This window comes from Anser brachyrhynchus (assembly GCF_964034855.1).
Source record: "Anser brachyrhynchus genome assembly, chromosome: 5".
Taxonomy (NCBI): domain Eukaryota; kingdom Metazoa; phylum Chordata; class Aves; order Anseriformes; family Anatidae; genus Anser; species Anser brachyrhynchus.
Genome location: NC_137699.1, coordinates 12,525,313 through 12,544,805, shown reverse-complemented (window position 1 = coordinate 12,544,805; position 19,493 = coordinate 12,525,313). Strand labels below are relative to the sequence as shown.

Sequence of the window (19,493 nt, the reverse complement as noted above, 5' to 3'; positions counted from 1 at the left end):
CCCCCTTCTTACCCGTGCAGCCAGGGAACAGAGTACAACTCTGTTAGGGTCTTAGAATTCTTTTCAACAAACACCCATTTTGCAGGGGAGAGGTGAATAGGATTCACACTTGAGTGATGTTGTAGCTATAGCATTTAAACTTAGCTCTGGAATCTTTAACACCATACGTACGTGAGCTTTCTGATGAGTCAGTCTGGTAATTAGTAGCAAAGAATTCACAATTACATCCACTGAGCAAGTCTTTCAGTACTTTTAATGCCAGTTGAGAATTAAAACTTCCATTTAAAAATTACACTTTTCATAAATACACTGACTTTAGCATTAAGTATCTTACATGCCACTGTATTGTATTTGAAATACAATGTAAACATCTCCAAATGCTGGCCATCTCATCTTTATCTGTGCAGTTTTTGGACACTTGATAGAGGGGCAGGGATGTAAGGGAAGAAAGAATAGGTGAATGAAAGAAAAACGCACCCCAAAGTACTTTGGCTGATGTTCCTGAGTTAGCCCTAGTACTTGCACTGGTTCCAAGGTCCATTTTAGAGGAAGCTTGTTCCAGTGGAGCATGCATGTTCTTGCTGTGCTGTGCTCAGGGGGCATTTGACATTATAAAGGGGTGGGTGGGTGGTGAAGTGAGCAGAAGCCACGTGTTCCTGAGGAAAATACACTGCAGTTCCTTTGGACGTGAATACTGGAGGGGGCTGTACATTCTGCTATTTCAGCAGTACTGCTATTCGAGCTCGGGGAAAATTACTCATCTCCTTTCACAGAACAGGAGTTGCACCCTCAAGTTATTTGGGTGGTGTGAAAGTTGATCCCAGCAGCTCAAACTACGACTTACTTTCAGAAATGTACCCTGGCCTCTAGCAGAATAGTTACAAGCTGCATGTTGCATACATCTCCCAATTAAGCAAGGGGATGTTAGCCAAATGAGTAACCTTACCTGTGTAAGAAGCTGAGGAAAACCTTCCCCTCCTCACCTAAAGCCAGTAAGAAATTTTCAGAGGCTTGCTGTTCATTTACAGCAGGCTCCTTTTGGAAACAGCTTTAGTGGTGATTAAATAGCTGATACTACAGCATAAAATAGCACAGATTTCTGCTTTGGATGAATTAATACTAATGATGGGCTAATTCTTTGGCCTAAACCTCGGCTTAGATCAAGGTTCTTTTGGGAAATGATGGCCTGAGCCAACACTAGACAAGTTTGTTGCAAAAGTGTTCAAGCCAACCTCACATAGCTCCTTCCCTAATTTGGGTCTGAATTACACAGACCTGCAGCAATAGAGTTGGTGCGTAAACATCCCTTACAACTGGACAATAACAGGACCATGGAGGTACAGTTCAAAAAACAGCACAAAAGAAGACACAGCCTTGGACTTAATCCCTTGTAAACAGAAGAAAAACAAAACAAAAGAACTGTCCCCCTTTAAACCATCAATGAGCAAATCAGCAATAATTCAAACCTGGAGTTACTTGCAATGTCTGTGTCCACGACGCGTCTGTAGCAGCGTCCCACAGGCTGGTACTTCCCACCGCTATGGCGCTGCTCCCCACGCGCTGATGTGCCACCTCTTCCGGTGTTAACCCACAGCTCTGCCCAGGCTGCGCATCCCAGAGTCTCTCCTCACGCCCTCCGAGGTCACACGGCCCCATTTTCTTGTCTGGGTTTTTGTACAGATGCCCGTGAAGTGTTGAGTGACGGGGCCAGTGTGCAGAGGAACCCAGCCAGCAGGGTGAGGCCCAGGCCTCCCCAGGCACAGAACATGGACCAGCCATAGCCATGACTGATGTCCTCTGGCAGCCCATAGACGTAGCGAGGATAGCGAGATAACTCAAAATTGATCCCGGCTACGCATGTGCAGAGTGAGATGATACAACACGTACCTGCGGGAGAAAAGCAAGAGGGTTCTACAGTTCTCTCAGGTTAATTATGCTGTTTGTTGTCTTTTCCCCCTAGGTATTTTCAAAGGTGTAAGTTTTTAAGAAACAGTCATTACACTTTTTCTCCTGCCAGTCACTTCTTAAAAAACAGAGGAAGAAGAATTACAAAATATGTAGCATTATAAGATACCTTACTTCCCAAATAACCAATATTCTCTTAGCTAAAAAAAAAAAAAAAAAAAAAAAGCCAAAGAACATTTTTAGCATGAGTCAGTCCAGTGCAAGGCCCTGCAGCAGAGGGATGAGTATGCAGGCAGCAACAGTCATTGTTCGCTGGGAAAACATTGACTATACAATCAAAGTGAAATGCTTCAGGAAAAATTGTGACACATTCCCCTTCCAATTTAACTATCTAATCCTTTTAGGTCATCTATCCTTTTAGGTCAGAGCTCACAACTCAAAGATTAGCTGTAGCTTCAAAAAAACAGATACAATTGAGGCAGGGTAGAATTTAGCACAATCACATCTACATTAATTGAGCTAATCAACTCACACCAAGCAGCTGAATGGTAGCACCTCTGCCTTTCCATTAAGAAAAAAACATGCATCTACTTAAAAGGTTCCAGTTTATTGCTTCTATTTTTAAGAGTCAGCCTTGCAGCATCTCTGTAGCTCACCGTTTTGGTGCATTTGTTGCTACTATGCCCCTTGCAAGTAAAGAAACACTGGCCTAGTTTTTGAGGGCAGAAACGTAAGCATCTTTGATCAGCAGAAAGGTGCTGTACATTGATTATTTTCTTTAAGATTCCCTAGAGAAAATGATGAGCTGAGCTGCCTGACAGGAGCAGCAGGCTGCACGCAGTCAGGGCAGGCAAGAGGCCTGTGCTCACAGTCCCTGTGGCTACACACCACGCTCCAGAGCAAGAGGCACAGCCAGGGCTACCCACCCAGGCACCTGCAAGCACTGGTCCTGCCTGGTGCCAGAAGCGGCAGCCCTGTGCTGTGCCCATGGCTTGCTGCACTAAGGAATTGCTTTGGGTTTGCTGCGGGGCTGACTTGACTTTAAGAGCACCTCCCCAGCCAGCTGTGCTGACTGGTGGCGGCAGGAACAGAACACACACGAAAGGCTCTCACCTCCCATCAGGAAGAGCAGCCCGGCCACGTACTGCATCAGCTCCTGCTGTTTGCAGCAGCCCAGCACGCCAATGATCCACCCGAACAGGATGATGGAGACTGCCATGCCAATGAAGCCAGCTGTCATCCTCCGCAGATCTGAGGAGAGAAAGCAGAAAAGCCAGAAAGAAAAATGAAGATGACGTCACACAGACACGATGGCAGGGAGAAGAGTCTGGACAGATTTAAACTTGCTGTTGCTAAAGCTTGTACTTGCACCCATGTGCTCCTCCTCCCGTAGCTTCCTTGCGAAAGTTTCAGTGCAATGTGCAAATCATCTATCAGCACCCAGATGGGCTCCCGTCTGCTGGGCTACAACTAGAGAGCACTCTTTCGCTGACCAAGAGCAATACTGGCCAAACGCTCCTCAGCATTGGCCAGAAGGGGCACATCATGAATTCTGCAATGGTTTGTAAATGTCAGTACCGCAAAGGCTTGTGTGCGTGCGTTTCTTTGCGAGTGCTGAAAACAGAAACCAAAGAAGGAAGGGGACGCTGAAGAGAAGTAAAGGAGTAGCACAGGAAGGCAGGCACCATGAGGTAAAGACAGGAATAGTGGGAAGACAAGCAGACAGAATATCAATACAGTATGAAGGGAACAACTACAGTAACAAACGCCAAAAATAAAATGCTTAGACAACCCTGATATGAACAGCATCTCATCATCCACAACACAAGCAGTGGTCTTGCCTCCTCGGGGTTCAGTCTGTAGCTGGATTTCCTCAGCACTGTGGCTCACGTGACTGCGGCTATGAAGCATTATGCGAGGCAATGGGACCAAACAAGTACGGGGAGAAGCAGGAGCAGAAGAGCCCGATTAAATCATTGTCAGCAACAGGCTACAGGTCAGTCAGCTGCGTGGGAAGGAAGGACTGAGGCACGAGGCAGCTTGTGGGCTGGGAGCCAGCGACAGGACAAACGGAGATGTTCCCTAAAAGAGCTGGTTGCCAGGGAGCTGCACCAGGTCGCTAGTGTGCACACAGAAAATGCACCGAGCTCTGCACAGACTAGATGGTGACACAGCACCTTTGCTGCAAGCCAGCTAGAAACTGTCCATCCCCAGATCCAGAATAGAGTTATACCTTGCAGCACACAGTTCTGTATTCCCATTGCACTTGTATAAGCCCCTCCAAATCTTATGTCCCCTTCCACTTACACTGCCAGCTGCTTTCCCATACTCACTAATAAATAGGTATTTATACTTAGAGACCCGTGAAGGGTCTTTGATTTGAAGCCCTCACTTGGCATTACATTAAAGCATTAAGTAATCCAAACAGTCATGGGCATCACTTTGGGTTACTTACGGAGAGCGTGCCACTCGTCCTGCCGGATGGTGTTGGTGATGTTGATGGGTAAGTTGCGAGGCAGAGAGCTGGAGGTGTAGTGGTACTTCACAGCAGTGCAGCGCTGAATAACTCCTGTAAGGGAACACCAGTGTGAAACACAGCAAAATCCCCGTGCCTTGCACTTGCTGCTGAGTTGGCTGGCCCAGCAGAGCTTACACAAGGGAAGTCTTAGTTCAGTACCAGAGCAAATATCAAAAAAGAACCGTTTACTTCAGGACTTTGGGATTAGGAGTGGAGGGAGCCTTGCTATAAGGAAACACTGGCTAAGGGGGAACCCTGCTAACCCAGGCAGGCTGCAGGAGGAAAAGCCTGAAGGTAAACAGCAATGACAGTCACCAAAAATGGATCCAGAAGACCCCTAGAGGAACTGGTACAACCTCTTTGGGATGGCTGAGGAGACGAGAACATGTCAGAATACCAACAGGACTGGTTTGTTTCTTAAGAGTACAGATTTCAATCGCTTTTCGAAAATTTTGAATGAATGCTAAAAAGTGAATTGAAAGGGAGAAAAGTTTAAATTTATTCCAGTAGTCATTTGCTCTTTGCTTTATTTTTGATGGACAATAGTACCCCTGCAGGCTGGTTTCCACTACAGCTTAAAGTAAAGTGTATCCTTGATGCAAACGTGAACCTACATACATGCTCTTCTTGAAGGGAATTTTTAGTTTAGAAAAAAGGGAGGAGAGGAAATAAACGGGGATGGTGGGGAGGGAGAGACCAGTCAGAAAGGTAACAGAGCTAAATAGCACAAAAAGTTCCCCTGAAACAATGGCTACGGGGTTATTACTGGTACATGAATGCTGGGGCAGAAGAACCACTCGGAAACAATCAGCTGGCCAGTGAGCTAATTAAGCTGGTGAACACTAGCAGAGAGCTGCAGACCCAGTGACCAGCTTCGCAAAAGATGAAAGAAAACCCAGGAGAAGAAATGAGCTTTGAGCTGCTCCTGTAGCAATGGCAAGCCTTACTTTGTTCTCTAACAGCACTCCCTGGGCCGGCGCTGACAGGTTCCTGCAAGGAGGAAGTCCCCACTTCACAAGGCCAGGAGGAGTGCACACAAGACCCAGCCAACTCCAGCGACCGCGCCAGGGAGGGGGAGGTGATCTGAAGTTCCTCATGTTAATAAAATAGTGACATTTCTTACTGAAGTGGAACAAACAGACATGCAAAGCACGTGCCCCACAGAGGGAAAAGCCCCAAACTAGATTTCCACAAAAAGCAGCAAAGCGCTGTAAGCGGGCTCCCGTCCTCGGCTGCGCTCCCCGCTGCCTCCCGAGCCACGGGGCAGCTGCCCGACCTGCCGCCATGTGCCTCTCCCTGCCGAGCAGGGCACCCACCTGGCGGGTGTTTTGGGACGGGTCTGTAGGGCTGCCTGAGAACACCTTTGCTCTGCATTGCTACAGCATTTTACATATAGAATAAAGTAAAACCTCTCCACCTTCTTATACAAATCTGGTTGTTCAGACATTTTCAAATAGCTGTTCATTCTGCTTCTGGTTTAAAAACTTTCCTCCTCCTAATCCGTTCTTCTCCAGAATTCAAAGTGCTGACTTTATGTAGGCAGCACGTAAGCCTGTATTAAAACAGCACGGTTGCAAAGTGAAGAGCGCAGGAGATGGAGAATTCCAGGGCTTATGGTGCCCACTAAGCTCAGCTCTGACCCCTAATCCACAGGCCCGGTGACAGCCTCTGATTACGCCACCATAAGCCATCCTTCCTCTAAGATCCCCACTCTTCTGAGTGTGGGATGGACCTGCTCTGGTGTGAGCCGCAAGCAAAACAAGGGTGGCTGCTCACTGTAGGTCCCTTTTCCATGTGATAAAAAAAGCTGAAATACGTAGGCAAGAGTCAAGAGGATCAGGTAAGTGGTGAGGGTGATCTCACAGCTGAGTGTGACCCACTTTCTCCCACAAAATTGTTGCATGCACCAAGGCAAGCCTCAGTAGCCAGATTTTGCACCTGCAGTGACAAGTTCATGCATCCAGTCTGATCAGGTCTAAATCTGATTAGCAGAGAAACCACGCACTCAGATATACACAGGTACTTCATGGGGCTGCATTTAGCAGTGTAACACCTTGTTCTCTAAGTGCTCACGAAAAAAAGAAAACCACAAAGTAACTACAAAATCAAATGCATTCCAAAGGTACCCTAATTAGTCCTTTAAGTCCTTATACAGCTTAAATCATAGGCTATAAAACAGGGAGCGCATCCCGTCCTCCATTTCAGAAACCTGCCAGCAAAGTCATTTTGCTTTTGTTTGTAACACTCAGAAAAGCAGCATAAAAAAGCCTGCCAAAATTAAAAAGTTTGCCTTCAGGCAAAGGCTTGAATAGAACAGAGTAGTGTGGTGAACAAGGAGGACTAAAATTAAGGGAGTGCTGTTGGTTTTGGCACACAAATAATTTGAGAATGCAGGACAGAAGGGGACATGCGCTTGAGAGATTCGATTATCATAATGTGTATGTACAAGTAAAAGGTTACGCGGGCAGCCTGATCCTAGCAGTTCTTAGGGGCATTAACAGAACATTATGAAAGTTGCACTGCATGTGCTATTTTCTTGATTAAAAAATAAACATGAGAAGCAGCGAAGTGCATCTGGCAGTGTCACATTGACACGTTCATGGCCAACCCATACGACTGTAGCCTCCCACACCAGCGCTGTTTCTCACACCTTGTCCTCGCATCCTTTTCCCTCAGGGCTGCAGCTGCAGACAGGTTTCCCTCCTGTGACCTCTCACTGCCCTTGGGGCACCACACCTCTGTGTCCCTGGATGCGTTCTTTTTCCCCCGCTGAGCGCTGAGGCTGGGCAAGACCGGAGGATATTGGCTATGAAGAATTTCTGGACCCCAGAAACCGAGGCAGAGCACAGGCCCCTTGTCCCTTGGCTACCAGACGCCTGGAAAGGGAGATCCAGGCCCACTGTAGCACATTCAGTTTGTAGTCCTGGGCTCTGCGCACCCTGATTTTTTCTCAGTTTAGTCTCCATCTCTCTCCGCCTTTGAAATGCGTGTGCCAGTGCTACGAGGAGGAGATGGAGGGCCCTCTCCTGACCATGGGTGAGGCTAGGGGCAGCTACCGCTGAGCTCCCAGCACCGGCTCTGGCCCTCCCCTCTCTCCTGCCCCAGCACCAAGTGGCCTCTGCAGCCCCCTGGCCTATTCCGGCCATTTTTCCCCACGACTGCAGAGAACCTCACAGCTCTGGGATCACTTTGCCCACACCGCTGCCCAAAGCCCTCTAGATCTGGTAAATCAACTTTCTTTTTAAAAAATACAGCTCTTAACAACCATAGTTACTAATAGATCGTACTTACCAATGGCCACTTCCAAACAGCTTGAGTTTACTACATATCCCGCTCTAACACAAGCTCCGTGGAGCTCACAGTCACTCCTGTAACTCTTCCATTTTCTCATCAGCTGGAAAGCACCGGGAATACAGACACTGGGACAGAGCGGTTTTCCTTTAAGGGCCTCCCTCCTGCCACAAACTCAGCGTTCCCCTGCTTAAGCATCCGCTGGTTCTCACCTTCTCAGCTAGGTCGTGGTACTAACAAGTCATCTCTACCCAGCACGTGCGAGACCCACCAATCCCGTCCCTGAGTCTTTTCAGAACAAGCTTGAAAAGCAATAAAAAGAACAGTTCATGAACAGTGATGAATCTTTTTTTGGTTTTCATTCTTTCAACTTGTGTACAAATGCATGTTGTTTGAAGGAACCTACCACGTTATCCAAAGCAGCCTGTTGGAACTGATCTTTCCTAATTAATCATTTTCTACAGTCACCACTTTGCAAACAATATGTTTCTCGTATTAATAGACAAGACCACTAAATAGCGTATAATAAGTCCCTGCAGGACCTCGCCACGAGTTCTCCATGCAAAATGATTTTGTTGCAGTCTCCAGTGTGGAAACCACTTAGCCCAGGCATTATTCGATGAAGCACACTGCTCAAGTTCTCATACTCACAGAGACTCCCCCTACGCACAGAGACCCTCTCAGTTTACCCACCATGTGGTTCAGTTCTTTGGCTGCTATCTTGTACTAATTGCTAATCTCCATTTTCCCCTTTTTGTTTATCCATTTTTTTAACCTTCTTAATGGTATTTTTAAAGTAAAACTGTCTATTTTTCCACAGATCCAAAATAGCAATTTCGCTTTTTAAGGAAACACCCACACATTATTTCCCTCTTACACTTAAACTTTTCCCAACTCTTGGTTTTGCTCTGTGTTTTTTGACTCCTGCCTTTTCCTTTTAAGCGTGTAAGGCAAATATATATATTACATATGTAAACATATCCATGTATATGCATCACCAGCTAAAATGCTCAAGTATTGAAGTTTCCACATAACTTAATTTGCATTAATAGCAATAGATAAGGACTAGACCAGAAATCTATGGGATTATCTAAACAGAAAAGGACACTTATGGATTTAAGTAATTTATTCAGCGCTCAAGAGAAACCCAGAAAGAAAATAAACCTTACTCCAGAGGTGCTAGAAAATGAAGAATAGAAACCTTAATCAAAATACCACTGGACTTGCACAAAAATTACTCCTCTGTCACTAAAGCCTATAAAAATCTCTACTCTCGGGACTATCGAGAACAGAAGAAGGTATCACGCGTCACCAAAGAGACAGCTGAAAACTTACTGCTAATTGAAGAGAAAGTAGGACACTCAGAGGAGCACAGTAGTGAGCTTCAGCTCACACTAGGAAAAAAAGCCCGTTTGCTTCTCTTTGGAAGGCATCTAGTAGCGTTCTTGAAAGAACAGCACAGCAACAGCCACACCTGACCATCGGCTGGAAAAGGCTGCTTAATCATAGCTGTCAGAAAAAAGATAGACACAGTGAGAACAAGGAAAGGCTGCTAGAAAAGCAGGTCAGGGGAGGGGATAAGATGAGAGTCATATCTATTTAAAGACCTGACTCTACAAGAACTATTATTAATAATTTTCCCTCTATAAGATGATACCTAAATCTGTACAGCAGCAACGTAGGCAGAGAATACAAGGGGAGCAAGGTTTGCAGGGAAAGGCAATGTCCTTTATTAGAACAGCTGAAGGAAAAAAGAAAGTAGAAGGAAAACCTTTGGTGTTCAGACTCCCTCCAATTTAACACATCGGGCCCTAAGGAAGATCACTGACCACCCTGTAACACCCTCATGCATGCAGAACATGGACTCTGGCCTCTACACCCAATAGCAGTAGAGTTGGCAAAATCCCTCAAAAACAGAAGTATTGAGGGCCAAAGTAGTATTCCCATCCCTTCCCCCACCCTTTGCTAATCTCAGTAGAAGCTGAAAGCATTCAGTTTGCTGTGAAGCAGAAAAACAGATAAACATTTTACATCATAGGGACAATTAATAGAATGAAATTAATGAGCTGCCTTTTAGTGAAATGAGATCAATGTGGAAATAAAAATGAAAATGCATAAAATGGATGGTAGGAGATTAAATAGAGGAAGAAGGTAATCGCATAGCACTAGAGTTTCTAAAAGTAAGAGTCACTGCTGTGCATTGGAAAGAACGGACAATGACGAGCTCAGCCTCGCAGTGCCAGTCTATCCATCCTCCGCTGTGCGGGATTGGCGTCACAGTTGGAAGCCTCACTGAAGAACTGCTCCTGCTTTCTTAAGATAGCATTTCCATTTTGTGCCTCAATGGAAGCACTTCTCCCAACTCCTACTCTCCCCGTGCTAGTATGTACCTTCTGGAACATTAAGTTCTGTTATTTATCATTAATCATGCACAGTATCTTTTATCCTAAGCTTGTTTTATATGCCATTTATTTTGACTTGGTGGGTCAGCCCGCTACATTATTTGTGCTACCCAATCCAGGAATTTTATCCATACTCCACAAACTACTGGGCTTTGTACTGTGCCACGATGGCATCAGATCCACAGCTTTCTCTCCTGTCGCACCTGGAGCCCTGGGGGACACAGCCAGACACACGTCAGTCACCGTGAAGGTCTGGCCATCCACTGCAGCAGCGTGAAGCCCCCCACGCTAGAGCAGGAACAACAGGTCCCCATCTCCTTGCTACACGCATGACAGAGCTACACACAGCACCGCACGTTTCTCTGCGCCCACCAGCACCCTGCCCGAGTGCCAGGCCACGGAAGGGGCTCTCGCAGGACCGGGTCCCGCCCGGCGCTGCGGCATCCGAGGCAGCCAGGGATGGGGAAACGGGACCCCGGGAGCGGGCCAGGGACACGCAGGGGCGTCGCGTGCCCTGCCGCCGGGCCCTCCGCACCGCGGCAGCCGCGCTCAGCACCACGGACAGCAGCGGGCCCGGGGCCGCCCCCGCTCCCCTCACCTTTCCGTATGAGCTCCTCGCTGTCCGGCTCGTAGCCCGCGCGGTGGCAGCGCCTCCAGAGCCCCGACACGGTGGAGTTGAAGCGGCGGCCGCAGTGCGAGTCCAGCGCGGCGGCGGCGGCGGCGGCCGGGGCGGGGGCCGGGGGCCGCCCGGGCAGCAGGGCCCGCGGGGGCCGGGCGCGGAGCGGCAGGTGCGAGCTGGGCGCCGACATGGAGCCGGGCGGGTCGCTGCGCTTGTGGCCGAAGCCGCGGCAGCGCTCGCGGTGCCGCCGCGCGTCCGTCTCGTACCAGGAGTCGGTGCCGATGGCGACGGCCAGCAGCGCCAGGGCGGCGGCGGCCAGCAGCAGCCCGCAGCCGCTCAGCGCCTGAGCCGCGGCCGCCATCTTACCGCGCCGCGGGCGGCGGGGGCGGGCGCTTCCCTGCGGCCCGCCTGGGGGCCTCCGCCCGCCGCGACGCCCCCGGAAGGGAATCGGGGCCGGCGGACCCCGCTCCGCGCCGCTGGGCTGGGCTCGGCTCCCGGGGCGGCCCCCAGCGCCCCCCGGGCCCGGCCCGACGCCGCTCGCCTCACGGCGCCGCTCGCCTCACGACGCGCGGGGCTGCGCGCGCGGGGTAACGGTCGCGGCCCGGCCGCGCGCTGCTGCCGCCAGGTGAGGAGAGGGGGCGGGGCGGGGCGGGGCCGCTCCTCGCCTCAGGGTGGCCGCCACACGGCCCCCAGCCCCCCGGGGGGGGCGGGCATGTGCCGAGGGCTCTGTTTTCCTCAGCCCTCCGTTAGCACGTAGTGAGAAATAAGGGTTCGAGAGCTGAACGGGTCGCTCTGTGTTACACGAGGAGAAGCAGGCGAAATCCAAGCCCGGGGTTAAATGCAGCGCTGCCAAGGGCACCAGATCCCTTTGGGTCCTGCCCGGTCTGGGGGACTCGCTCCTCCAGCTGCAGCTGTTTGTCCCCAAAGCCAGATTTTAGGGGCATCACCTCTTAAAAGCTGGCCTTCAGCTACAGCAAGTCAAAATTAAAATTTAACGTCCCCTTTTCTGACATCCTTGACCTTGATGTAAATACCTTAAATTGCCTGCCTACAGCAACTGTCCACCTGTAGGAGATTTTGGTCCTGCCCCCACCTCTGGCCCTCCCACACCCTAATTGTCCCCCGCAGCCCAGCTCCCAGGGGCCCTGCTCAGGACAGACACTGCTTTTCTCCCCGGAGAACCATGCCTGGTGGGAACGCACAGCAACCATGCATAAAGCTTGCTTTTGCCACATTTCAGCGCGCTTCTCTCTTCAGCAGTGTGTACTGGACAGATGGGATTACCATCCACGCAGCTGCACATTCGTGCCTTGAAGGCAGACAAATTGAAAGCAACTGACAGGACTGCTGCTGAAAGAATTTTCTTACGCATACCAGCTAGATTACAAGTCTTCCACATCAAGAATGAAAAATAATTTTCAAACAATCGCTGCTCTACATAACACAAGATCCTTCAATTATGACAGCTCCCTTGTGGAAAGATGAGAATATTCATGTCTCCTAAATCTGCCATCCTATTATTTCCCCCTACTCTCCACATCAGTTCCTCAGGCTACAGTTTCAGAAGACTGGCTCTGGCAAGAGCATCACCCTTAAACAGTTCCAGGTGTTGTTCCCCTCTGCCCTGCTGCAATCATGCAAGAGCCACTGAACGAGGCAGCTGACTTACATTACTTTCAAGAAAAAAGGGTTGGGGGAGGGAGGCCCAGAGCACAGCCCCACAGACACAAACAAAGAGAAGGTGAAGCTGGGGACAGAAATAACAAAAGCTACATTGCTGCCCAAGCCCCTGTACCATCAAATCATGCCCTTGATCACCTACCTGTCTACATTCTTCCTGCTCTAGGGTTATTTTCTTCCTAAAGAAGTCTTCTGTAAGAACCAAGAGTCATTTACTACTATTCAGCATTTATAGCCTGAAAATCTTTCAGCTGAAGAGTGTGTTAAGACCTGCTTTGAACCCGTGTTTTTGAAGGGTAAAGAAAATCCCTTTACTCCCTTCTGGGCTCCTCCTATATATGACATCTGATGCCTTTGTCCCATATGTCAGGTAACCAGCTTAGCCGTAAGTGTTGAGGAGCATAACTACCAGACAGGCTTTGTGTTTTTACATGAAAAAAAGTATCACTAATTACAAAGTATGTTTGCAAAACTCTGGATAGTCAGTTACCATGCAAGCTCTCTGCTCAACTAGGAGTAACTCACCTGGCAATACTTTTCAGGGAATGCAGACTGGCAACCAGAAATTTTGATCAGAACACAGCATTCCTGGCCTACAGTGCCATGGCAGCAGGTACAGCAAACTGGGTTAGAAATTTTTCTTACACTTGCGAAAGTCAGAGGAGTAGAGAAGAGGGTCAGACTCCTGAATTCTCTAGACTAACCCAGAGACATTGTTCTGTAATTCAATGAAATTTGAATTGAATGTGTAATTTTAGTTCAATGAAAAGTAGCAATTTCAACAACAACAACAAAAAAACGCAAACCCACAATGAAAAACCATTTATTTCATCTCTATTGTCTCCATGCAGAGCAGACCAATACAGATGAAGTGGGAAAATGCATAAGAGTAGCTGAAAAAATAGAGCTTAGAAAATACTAGTCTCTCTGCATTTCCAAAAGTGACAAATGTGGTGGAGTGATGCTCCATTTCCTCCCAATGCTCTGCATCCTCAGCCCCAGGGCTGACACTGCATGTAGTGGAAAGCCAGCCCCTCCTGTAAGCCCCGTGGATACCTTCTACAGGGTATCTTCCCAAGAACCGCAGACTCTCTGCGCCTGTGGTATCAGCCAAGAAAAACAACTGAGAAATTCTTTCTTCAGTGTCATCCACTTCACATTCCTGAACGCTGAGCACAAAATCCTGACTGTAGTTTAGTCTTGGCAAGAGTCAGTGCTGATGCAACAACACCAACTCATGGGCACTCACCTGGCAATGCTTCAACTTAAATACCAGCCTCATTTTGAGAAAGACATCTTGGGAAATGGCAGGCACCTCTTTCTCTACAAAATCATCCTCCAGAGCCCTACTACAGGGTCCAGCTAGCTTTAGTCCCCAGGGAGTGGGGGGGAACAACAAAGCCAGAACTAGGGAGGCTAATATATTCCCCCAGTCCCTGCAGGCTAATCATACTAATCTTCCAGCAAAGCGGATGCTAAGTTCAGACTTTCTGACAACTGAATGACAGAGGGAGAAGCTGACAAAGGAAAGCAACTTTGTTTTCCAAAACACTCCCCCTCCCCTAAGAAAAAAAAAAAGGCACTAAGCCTCCCTCACTGTGAAACTACTTACTGTGTGAGCCTGGGGTAAGGAAAGACGAAAAAAAATTAGACAGCAGTTCCTGGGCAGAGAAAGCTGCAAGCATGAGCTCTCCAGCTCTCCCTGAAAAGTAGGACAGGAGCTGTCATAAGAAAAGAACTGTGTCTACAGTTCAAGAATCTCTTAGGAAAGTAAATGCCTCTGCTGCGGGCCGCATACCTGCATCACTGCTCCGACCCAAATTACCCCCTCTAGGGACAAGCCCTCTTGATAAGGCTTTGTGCAGACTGGAGAGCTGTGCTCATTTAGAAAAGCTCTTTAAAAACAAAACTGAATTGGTGCAATTCACATCGTGGCACCTGTTTTGTATCCAATGATTCTGCTAGTTCAATTAGACCAGCTTTTAAACAGATTTAAGCAAAGCGAGGATAAGCTCTGCAGAATGGATGATCTAGCAATTGCGCACGTCTCTGTGGCACTAAAACATCCCTGTGGAATGAGGGCTTGGTCAGCCCTGTCTGCTTTGCTCGTCTGGGCAAAGTGCTAGAAATGTCATTCATTTTTATTGGCATAAAATTGCCAAAAATGTTACCCCAAATATCGTACAACAGAAAACTCTTAAAGCATGCTTAATGCCACCCTTTCCTCTCCTTACTACGCACACAACTTTTCCAGACCCATTTTTTTTTTTAATCTTTTAACCATCAGTTTCACCTTTCCCATTTCACCCTCACCTCCCCGCTGCTGTGCCCCTTGCCTTAAGGAATCCCAGTATTATTGCTTATCCATTCATCCCCAACAGACTAACTCCACCATGAGGTAAGGCGGCCAGAAATAAGCTACCATCTATAGCTTTGTTTATAGCATGCCCTTAAACATACCACGTTGAACAGAGGAAAAGCTAACATGGGGTTATATGCTGCTGACCAGGCTGTACTGAATGGTGTCCAACCACTGCCCAAACTGACCTGAGCCATGGCAGTCTAGGACTGCTGTAACGTGCCAGGCAGGGCTGACATGCTAATCCTTCCTCCTCAAGAGGGCTTGGAAACTTGTGGGCAGATGGTGGGTGAATTGGGTCTCAAGAGCAGGCTCGGCCATGTTCAGCTGATGGTTATGAGGAGAGAAAGGTCAGAAACATCTACACGTGGCTTTCCTTTCACGTGTAGATGAGCTGATAGTCTGGCAAAAGAAGAATCATTTACTCATCATTTTTCAGATTAAAAAAACAGGCTGTGCTGACTGTTGGAGTGGTAAGGGCTGAGGCAAGTAATCTCCAAGCTGAGCCATTTAATTGTAGTGACCTATCCAAAAGTGCCCCAAGTTCTTGGCTCGATTTCAACATAAGTAAATACTAAACAGACCAAAGAAGTGAACTGCCAAGGCTAATACTACCTTTAGGAACAAGTGATGTCAATGAAACGCCAGAGATAAGTTGGAAAGGAGCCTTTCCCCTCTATCTACAATGCAGGTTTTCATAGCACCGTAACTCCTCGTGGATAGGGAGTTCTGGCTAAAGCTGTTGCTTTACTGTTGCTTTGCCATCCCTGTTCTGTCTCCAGCCCTCAGAGTGGTAGAAAAGTTCTTCATCAGCTACAGGGATCGCCTCTGTTGTGTTCACACAAGAGCTTGGGAGGTACAGTTCCATCAGAATGAACCAAATAAAACGTTGTCCATTCTCGGTGGAGCAGTTGTTCAGTTCATTTCTGCTCGCTGTATCTTTTGCTCCATAAAAAAATAGAAGCCCTGATGTGTGGGATTTTAGCAGAACAGGGATAGGAGAGCCAGGGAACGAAGTCCTGCATACCCAGACCTCTTTCTCACCTGCTTCTCACACTAGCAGCCAGATCTGCACGCACACACATAGGAAATAACATTAGTGTTCCTTATTGCTTTGTAACAGCTCAGAGTCACTGCGGTGGCTCTGGGAGGCATCATGAAGTCAGCGCAGAGGTCAGTCAGTTGTGAATGAGAGTAGCACCATGACTGTAATGCCTGTACACAGGAGCAGAACTTGCTGCAGGGAGTTCCTGGGAAAGAAACAGCAAAATTAGGAGGGGTGTAGACCAATGCCAACAGGCAGCAATGTACAGGCTCATGACTGTTTTTTTCTTTGCCCCTCCAAATCTATCACGAGGAAAACAGCAGTTGTATGACACCATTACACAGCTGAGAAGACTTGTTCCCAGCACCCCAGACAAAGATGCTGTCTATAAACTGACGTGCATTTGTTCCACTCAGCTGCAAGGCTCAACTTAAGGTTTCAAAAACAATTTAAGCTGATTCTGCTGTGCAACTACCCAACTGCATATTCCTGCCCTTTTACTCACAAGAGAACCAGCACTTCAGCAGCATGTTCAAAGATGGATTAGGAACCTCATTCAACTAATAAATAGCCACAATTTTAAAAAAAGCTGATTAATTTTGCCAGTCTTTAATCAAGCATAAATCTAAGACGGTGGTAAAAGTGACTATATACCTGCTACCTCTGTATACTCTGCAAACAGCTGGGCCAGCACAAGAGATTATCGACCCAAAAGCAAGCTCCCAGCTGGTCATTACCGTTTTGCTACCAAATGTTCCTGCCTCCTCAGATGTAACTGTGGAGCTGGTTTTTGGTTTTTTTTTGAGCACTTCCTGATTTGTTTCAGTGAAAATGAACTAGGTGAGTGAAAGTCTCTCATTTAAACTACAGAAGTTAACCTGTCAATACAACTGAAATATGTGGGAACATTCAGGGGCAGCTCTGCCAGCAGATCTGAGAGGACCTTTACTGTGATACAACTGGATCTGGACCTGCCAGAGCCTCAGTCAGGCTCCGTGAAACTAGAATAATACAAATGGGGAAGGCTATATATATGTATACCAGAATATAAATAGCTGTGTAGAGAAGGGATGATCGACTGAGGTGGGATACAGTGAAACTATGAAATGCAGTGACAGAAAGAAACTTATTTTCTACTCGCACAGCAACACAGTGACATCTAAACAAAATTATTAAGCAAGAGGCTAAAAAATAAATAATATAAAGCATCATTTCGTGCAGTGCAGTCAAACTATGGGAGATTGCAGGAGGCCCAGAGTAATGGATAGGGTCAAAAAGAGATGAGAGAAGCATATGAAAGATATGTTCATGTGCGGTTATCAGACACAAAAGCCTGTATGGGGCCCTGGTTCAGACAGTCCCTAAGCCACTAGGTACAAGAGCTGAGAAGACAAGACTGTGGAAAGGGTCACCTTACTGGACATGTTTCTGAGCAACCTGCTCTAGCTGCTTGGGCTCCATACTGCACTAGCACAATCTTTGAGACTGACCCAGTTGAAGGTTTTCATGTTTTAAAGGGTCTTTGTGGTCCCATAAACTCAATAGCTAGCACATCAGCCTTGTTAATGGGATTTGGAAAGCTGGCATTCATGTGCCCCCAGAACAGGCATGGGGAACTGTCACAGCCCTGCTCCCAGGCAGTAAGAAGGGCTGCAGCACAACAGGAGGGAGCACTTACCAAGGGTTCTTTTCCTCCAGGAGATCAGGCACAACGTTTACCAAAGCAATATACAGAAATCCTCCAGAAGTGAAAGGGAGGATCCAGGCTACTGTTTCCCCTACACAAGCACAGAAAGCTTTCATTAGTCCTGAGACAAATCCATGGGAGAGAAGATACACACGTGAGGATCATGGACTCCTCACATTCCTACTGAAGTTCCAGGGAGCCTTACCTGCTCCTTTTGGTGACTGAGCGCATATTGCGAAGCAGGCTCCTAGAATCCCCCCGAGAGCTGTGGATAGCTGCATCTTGGCTGCACTCCAGCGGTCAAACCCAGCCCGAAGTAGGATTGCAAAGTCCCCAACCTATGAAAATCAAGAGCCGACAGTTAACGAACATTCTCAGAGGCCACCCTTAACAAGACAAGTGCTTCAGGACTGTTTTTAACTTTCCACATTTTCAATCTCCCAGAGCGCTATCAAAGGGACAAGAAAACATAACTGGACTCAGCTCTTCTCATTCCCACAATAAAGCACCCTTGAAACCCCCCACAAGATACAAAGCCCTCTCACCTCATGTGGGATTTCATGCAGGAGAATGGCCATTGTGGTTAAAAATCCAACCTACAGCAGAGGAAAGAAGGTGGTTAAGAAACGGTCCCCTAGATCTGAGAATGAGACTTGCAGGATTACATCATGGCCCCTTTCTCCAAGTTAAGGTTCTTATTAAAAGCACAGATGAGCTAACCCTTCCCAAAATGCCAGCAGATGGGGCAAACTGAGGTCTCAGGTTTGAAGAAACTTGGAATCAGAGGGTCAAGACAGGATTACTTTTCGATATAGTCTCCATTTTCTCAGAAACTTCCAGAAAATAGGAGAGAACTCCTCATATCTTTGGTTTTTTTGCATGTTGCATCACACTTGGGAACAGACATCTCCACTTCAGTATACAGCTGGTGACAGAAACCTTACCTTTCTGCTAACCAGGAAGCTGGCTGCTACTGCCAGGCCATGTGTGAAGTTATCAATGGTGTTGGCCAGCAAATTGAGGTATCCACTAATCTGCAAAAAGAGAAAAACAGCCCCTGATAAAGAAAGAGACATACGATAAGAGGAAGCACCAGACATGGCTCTTGCATAGGTTATACAGAACCATGATCAGATGGCAAAGGTCAGGACAATCTTAAAGTATGTCAGGGCTCAAGTACAAATTAAATACTCCATTCAGTTTTAGAGTAAATTCAGCTTTAGTGTAGGCAATACTGTCTGAGATTAGGAAAGACATCTTACTGGAAGAAAGACAGAGAGAGGGCAAATAACAGAGAAGCTTCAGATACAGAGACAGACAGAAAAAAGAATAAACCAGAGTATCTGATTCAAAATTGAGCCGATACTGGGCAACACTAATTTACACAGGTGACTGGCTTCAAATATGACCCGACCTTGTTTTCTAGCCATGTATTTTAATACCTGTTAAATATCTCCTCTTCAAAAGCTGGCAAGAACAATGCAACAGAACAAATGCCGCTGAAACTGCTTTTTATAACCATATAGATCTTGAAACATTGCACTAAAAAAACTTCTGCATGTGGGTTTGCTTTCCCTTAACAAAGAATAAAGAGAAGATAGTGATGACAGTCACCAAAAAAACACCTACTAGAAGGCTGGATAGCATGTATATGCATTTGTATGCTGACAAACAGATTTCTGAACATTAAAAGTGTATGCCAGTTACCTTCTTCAGAACTACATCTCCAGGTTAGACTTCCCTATCATGCTACTATGTTCCTGTCCAGAAAAAATTGTGTACTTGACCGACCCAAAATGATTTATGAGGGTACCACACCATATCATTTGCTCAGAGGTTGTTTTCTTTGTTTCTCATCAGATTTAACAAAAAACTACCACGTGTAGGTCCTGGGCCACTGCAGTTCACTGCAGTGTAAATTATCATCAATCCAGGAGTTAGCTGCATCGGACTGTCTCTGGACTGCAAGAACTGTGGGCGTACGTTA

General features: G+C 47.3%; 2 protein-coding genes across 8 annotated transcripts in view; both read right to left on the bottom strand.

The window, feature by feature from the left end:
• Positions 1-236: 236 nt before the first annotated feature.
• On the bottom strand, positions 237-12,551 carry LOC308195341 (transmembrane protein 178B-like). Its single transcript, XM_080592594.1, has 4 exons — positions 10,715-12,551; positions 4,361-4,474; positions 3,019-3,156; positions 237-1,887 (listed from the first exon to the last, which is right to left on the bottom strand). The coding sequence occupies exons 1-4, from the start codon at positions 11,094-11,096 to the stop codon at positions 1,643-1,645; spliced, it is 879 nt and encodes a 292-aa protein (XP_080448720.1). The 5' UTR covers positions 11,097-12,551; the 3' UTR covers positions 237-1,642.
• Positions 12,552-13,221: 670 nt separating this feature from the next.
• SLC39A13 (solute carrier family 39 member 13) overlaps positions 13,222-19,493 on the bottom strand; it is a 54,508-nt gene continuing 48,236 nt past the window's right edge. For all 7 annotated transcript variants that reach the window (XM_080592589.1, XM_080592585.1, XM_080592586.1 and 4 more), the window contains 5 exons: positions 18,451-18,540; positions 18,052-18,102; positions 17,712-17,844; positions 17,498-17,597; positions 13,222-16,024 (listed from right to left, as the gene is read on the bottom strand). In XM_080592589.1, the coding sequence (XP_080448715.1) occupies positions 15,949-16,024; positions 17,498-17,597; positions 17,712-17,844; positions 18,052-18,102; positions 18,451-18,540 (450 nt within the window). In that variant the 3' untranslated portion in view covers positions 13,222-15,948. The remainder of the gene's footprint in view (positions 16,025-17,497; positions 17,598-17,711; positions 17,845-18,051; positions 18,103-18,450; positions 18,541-19,493) is intronic.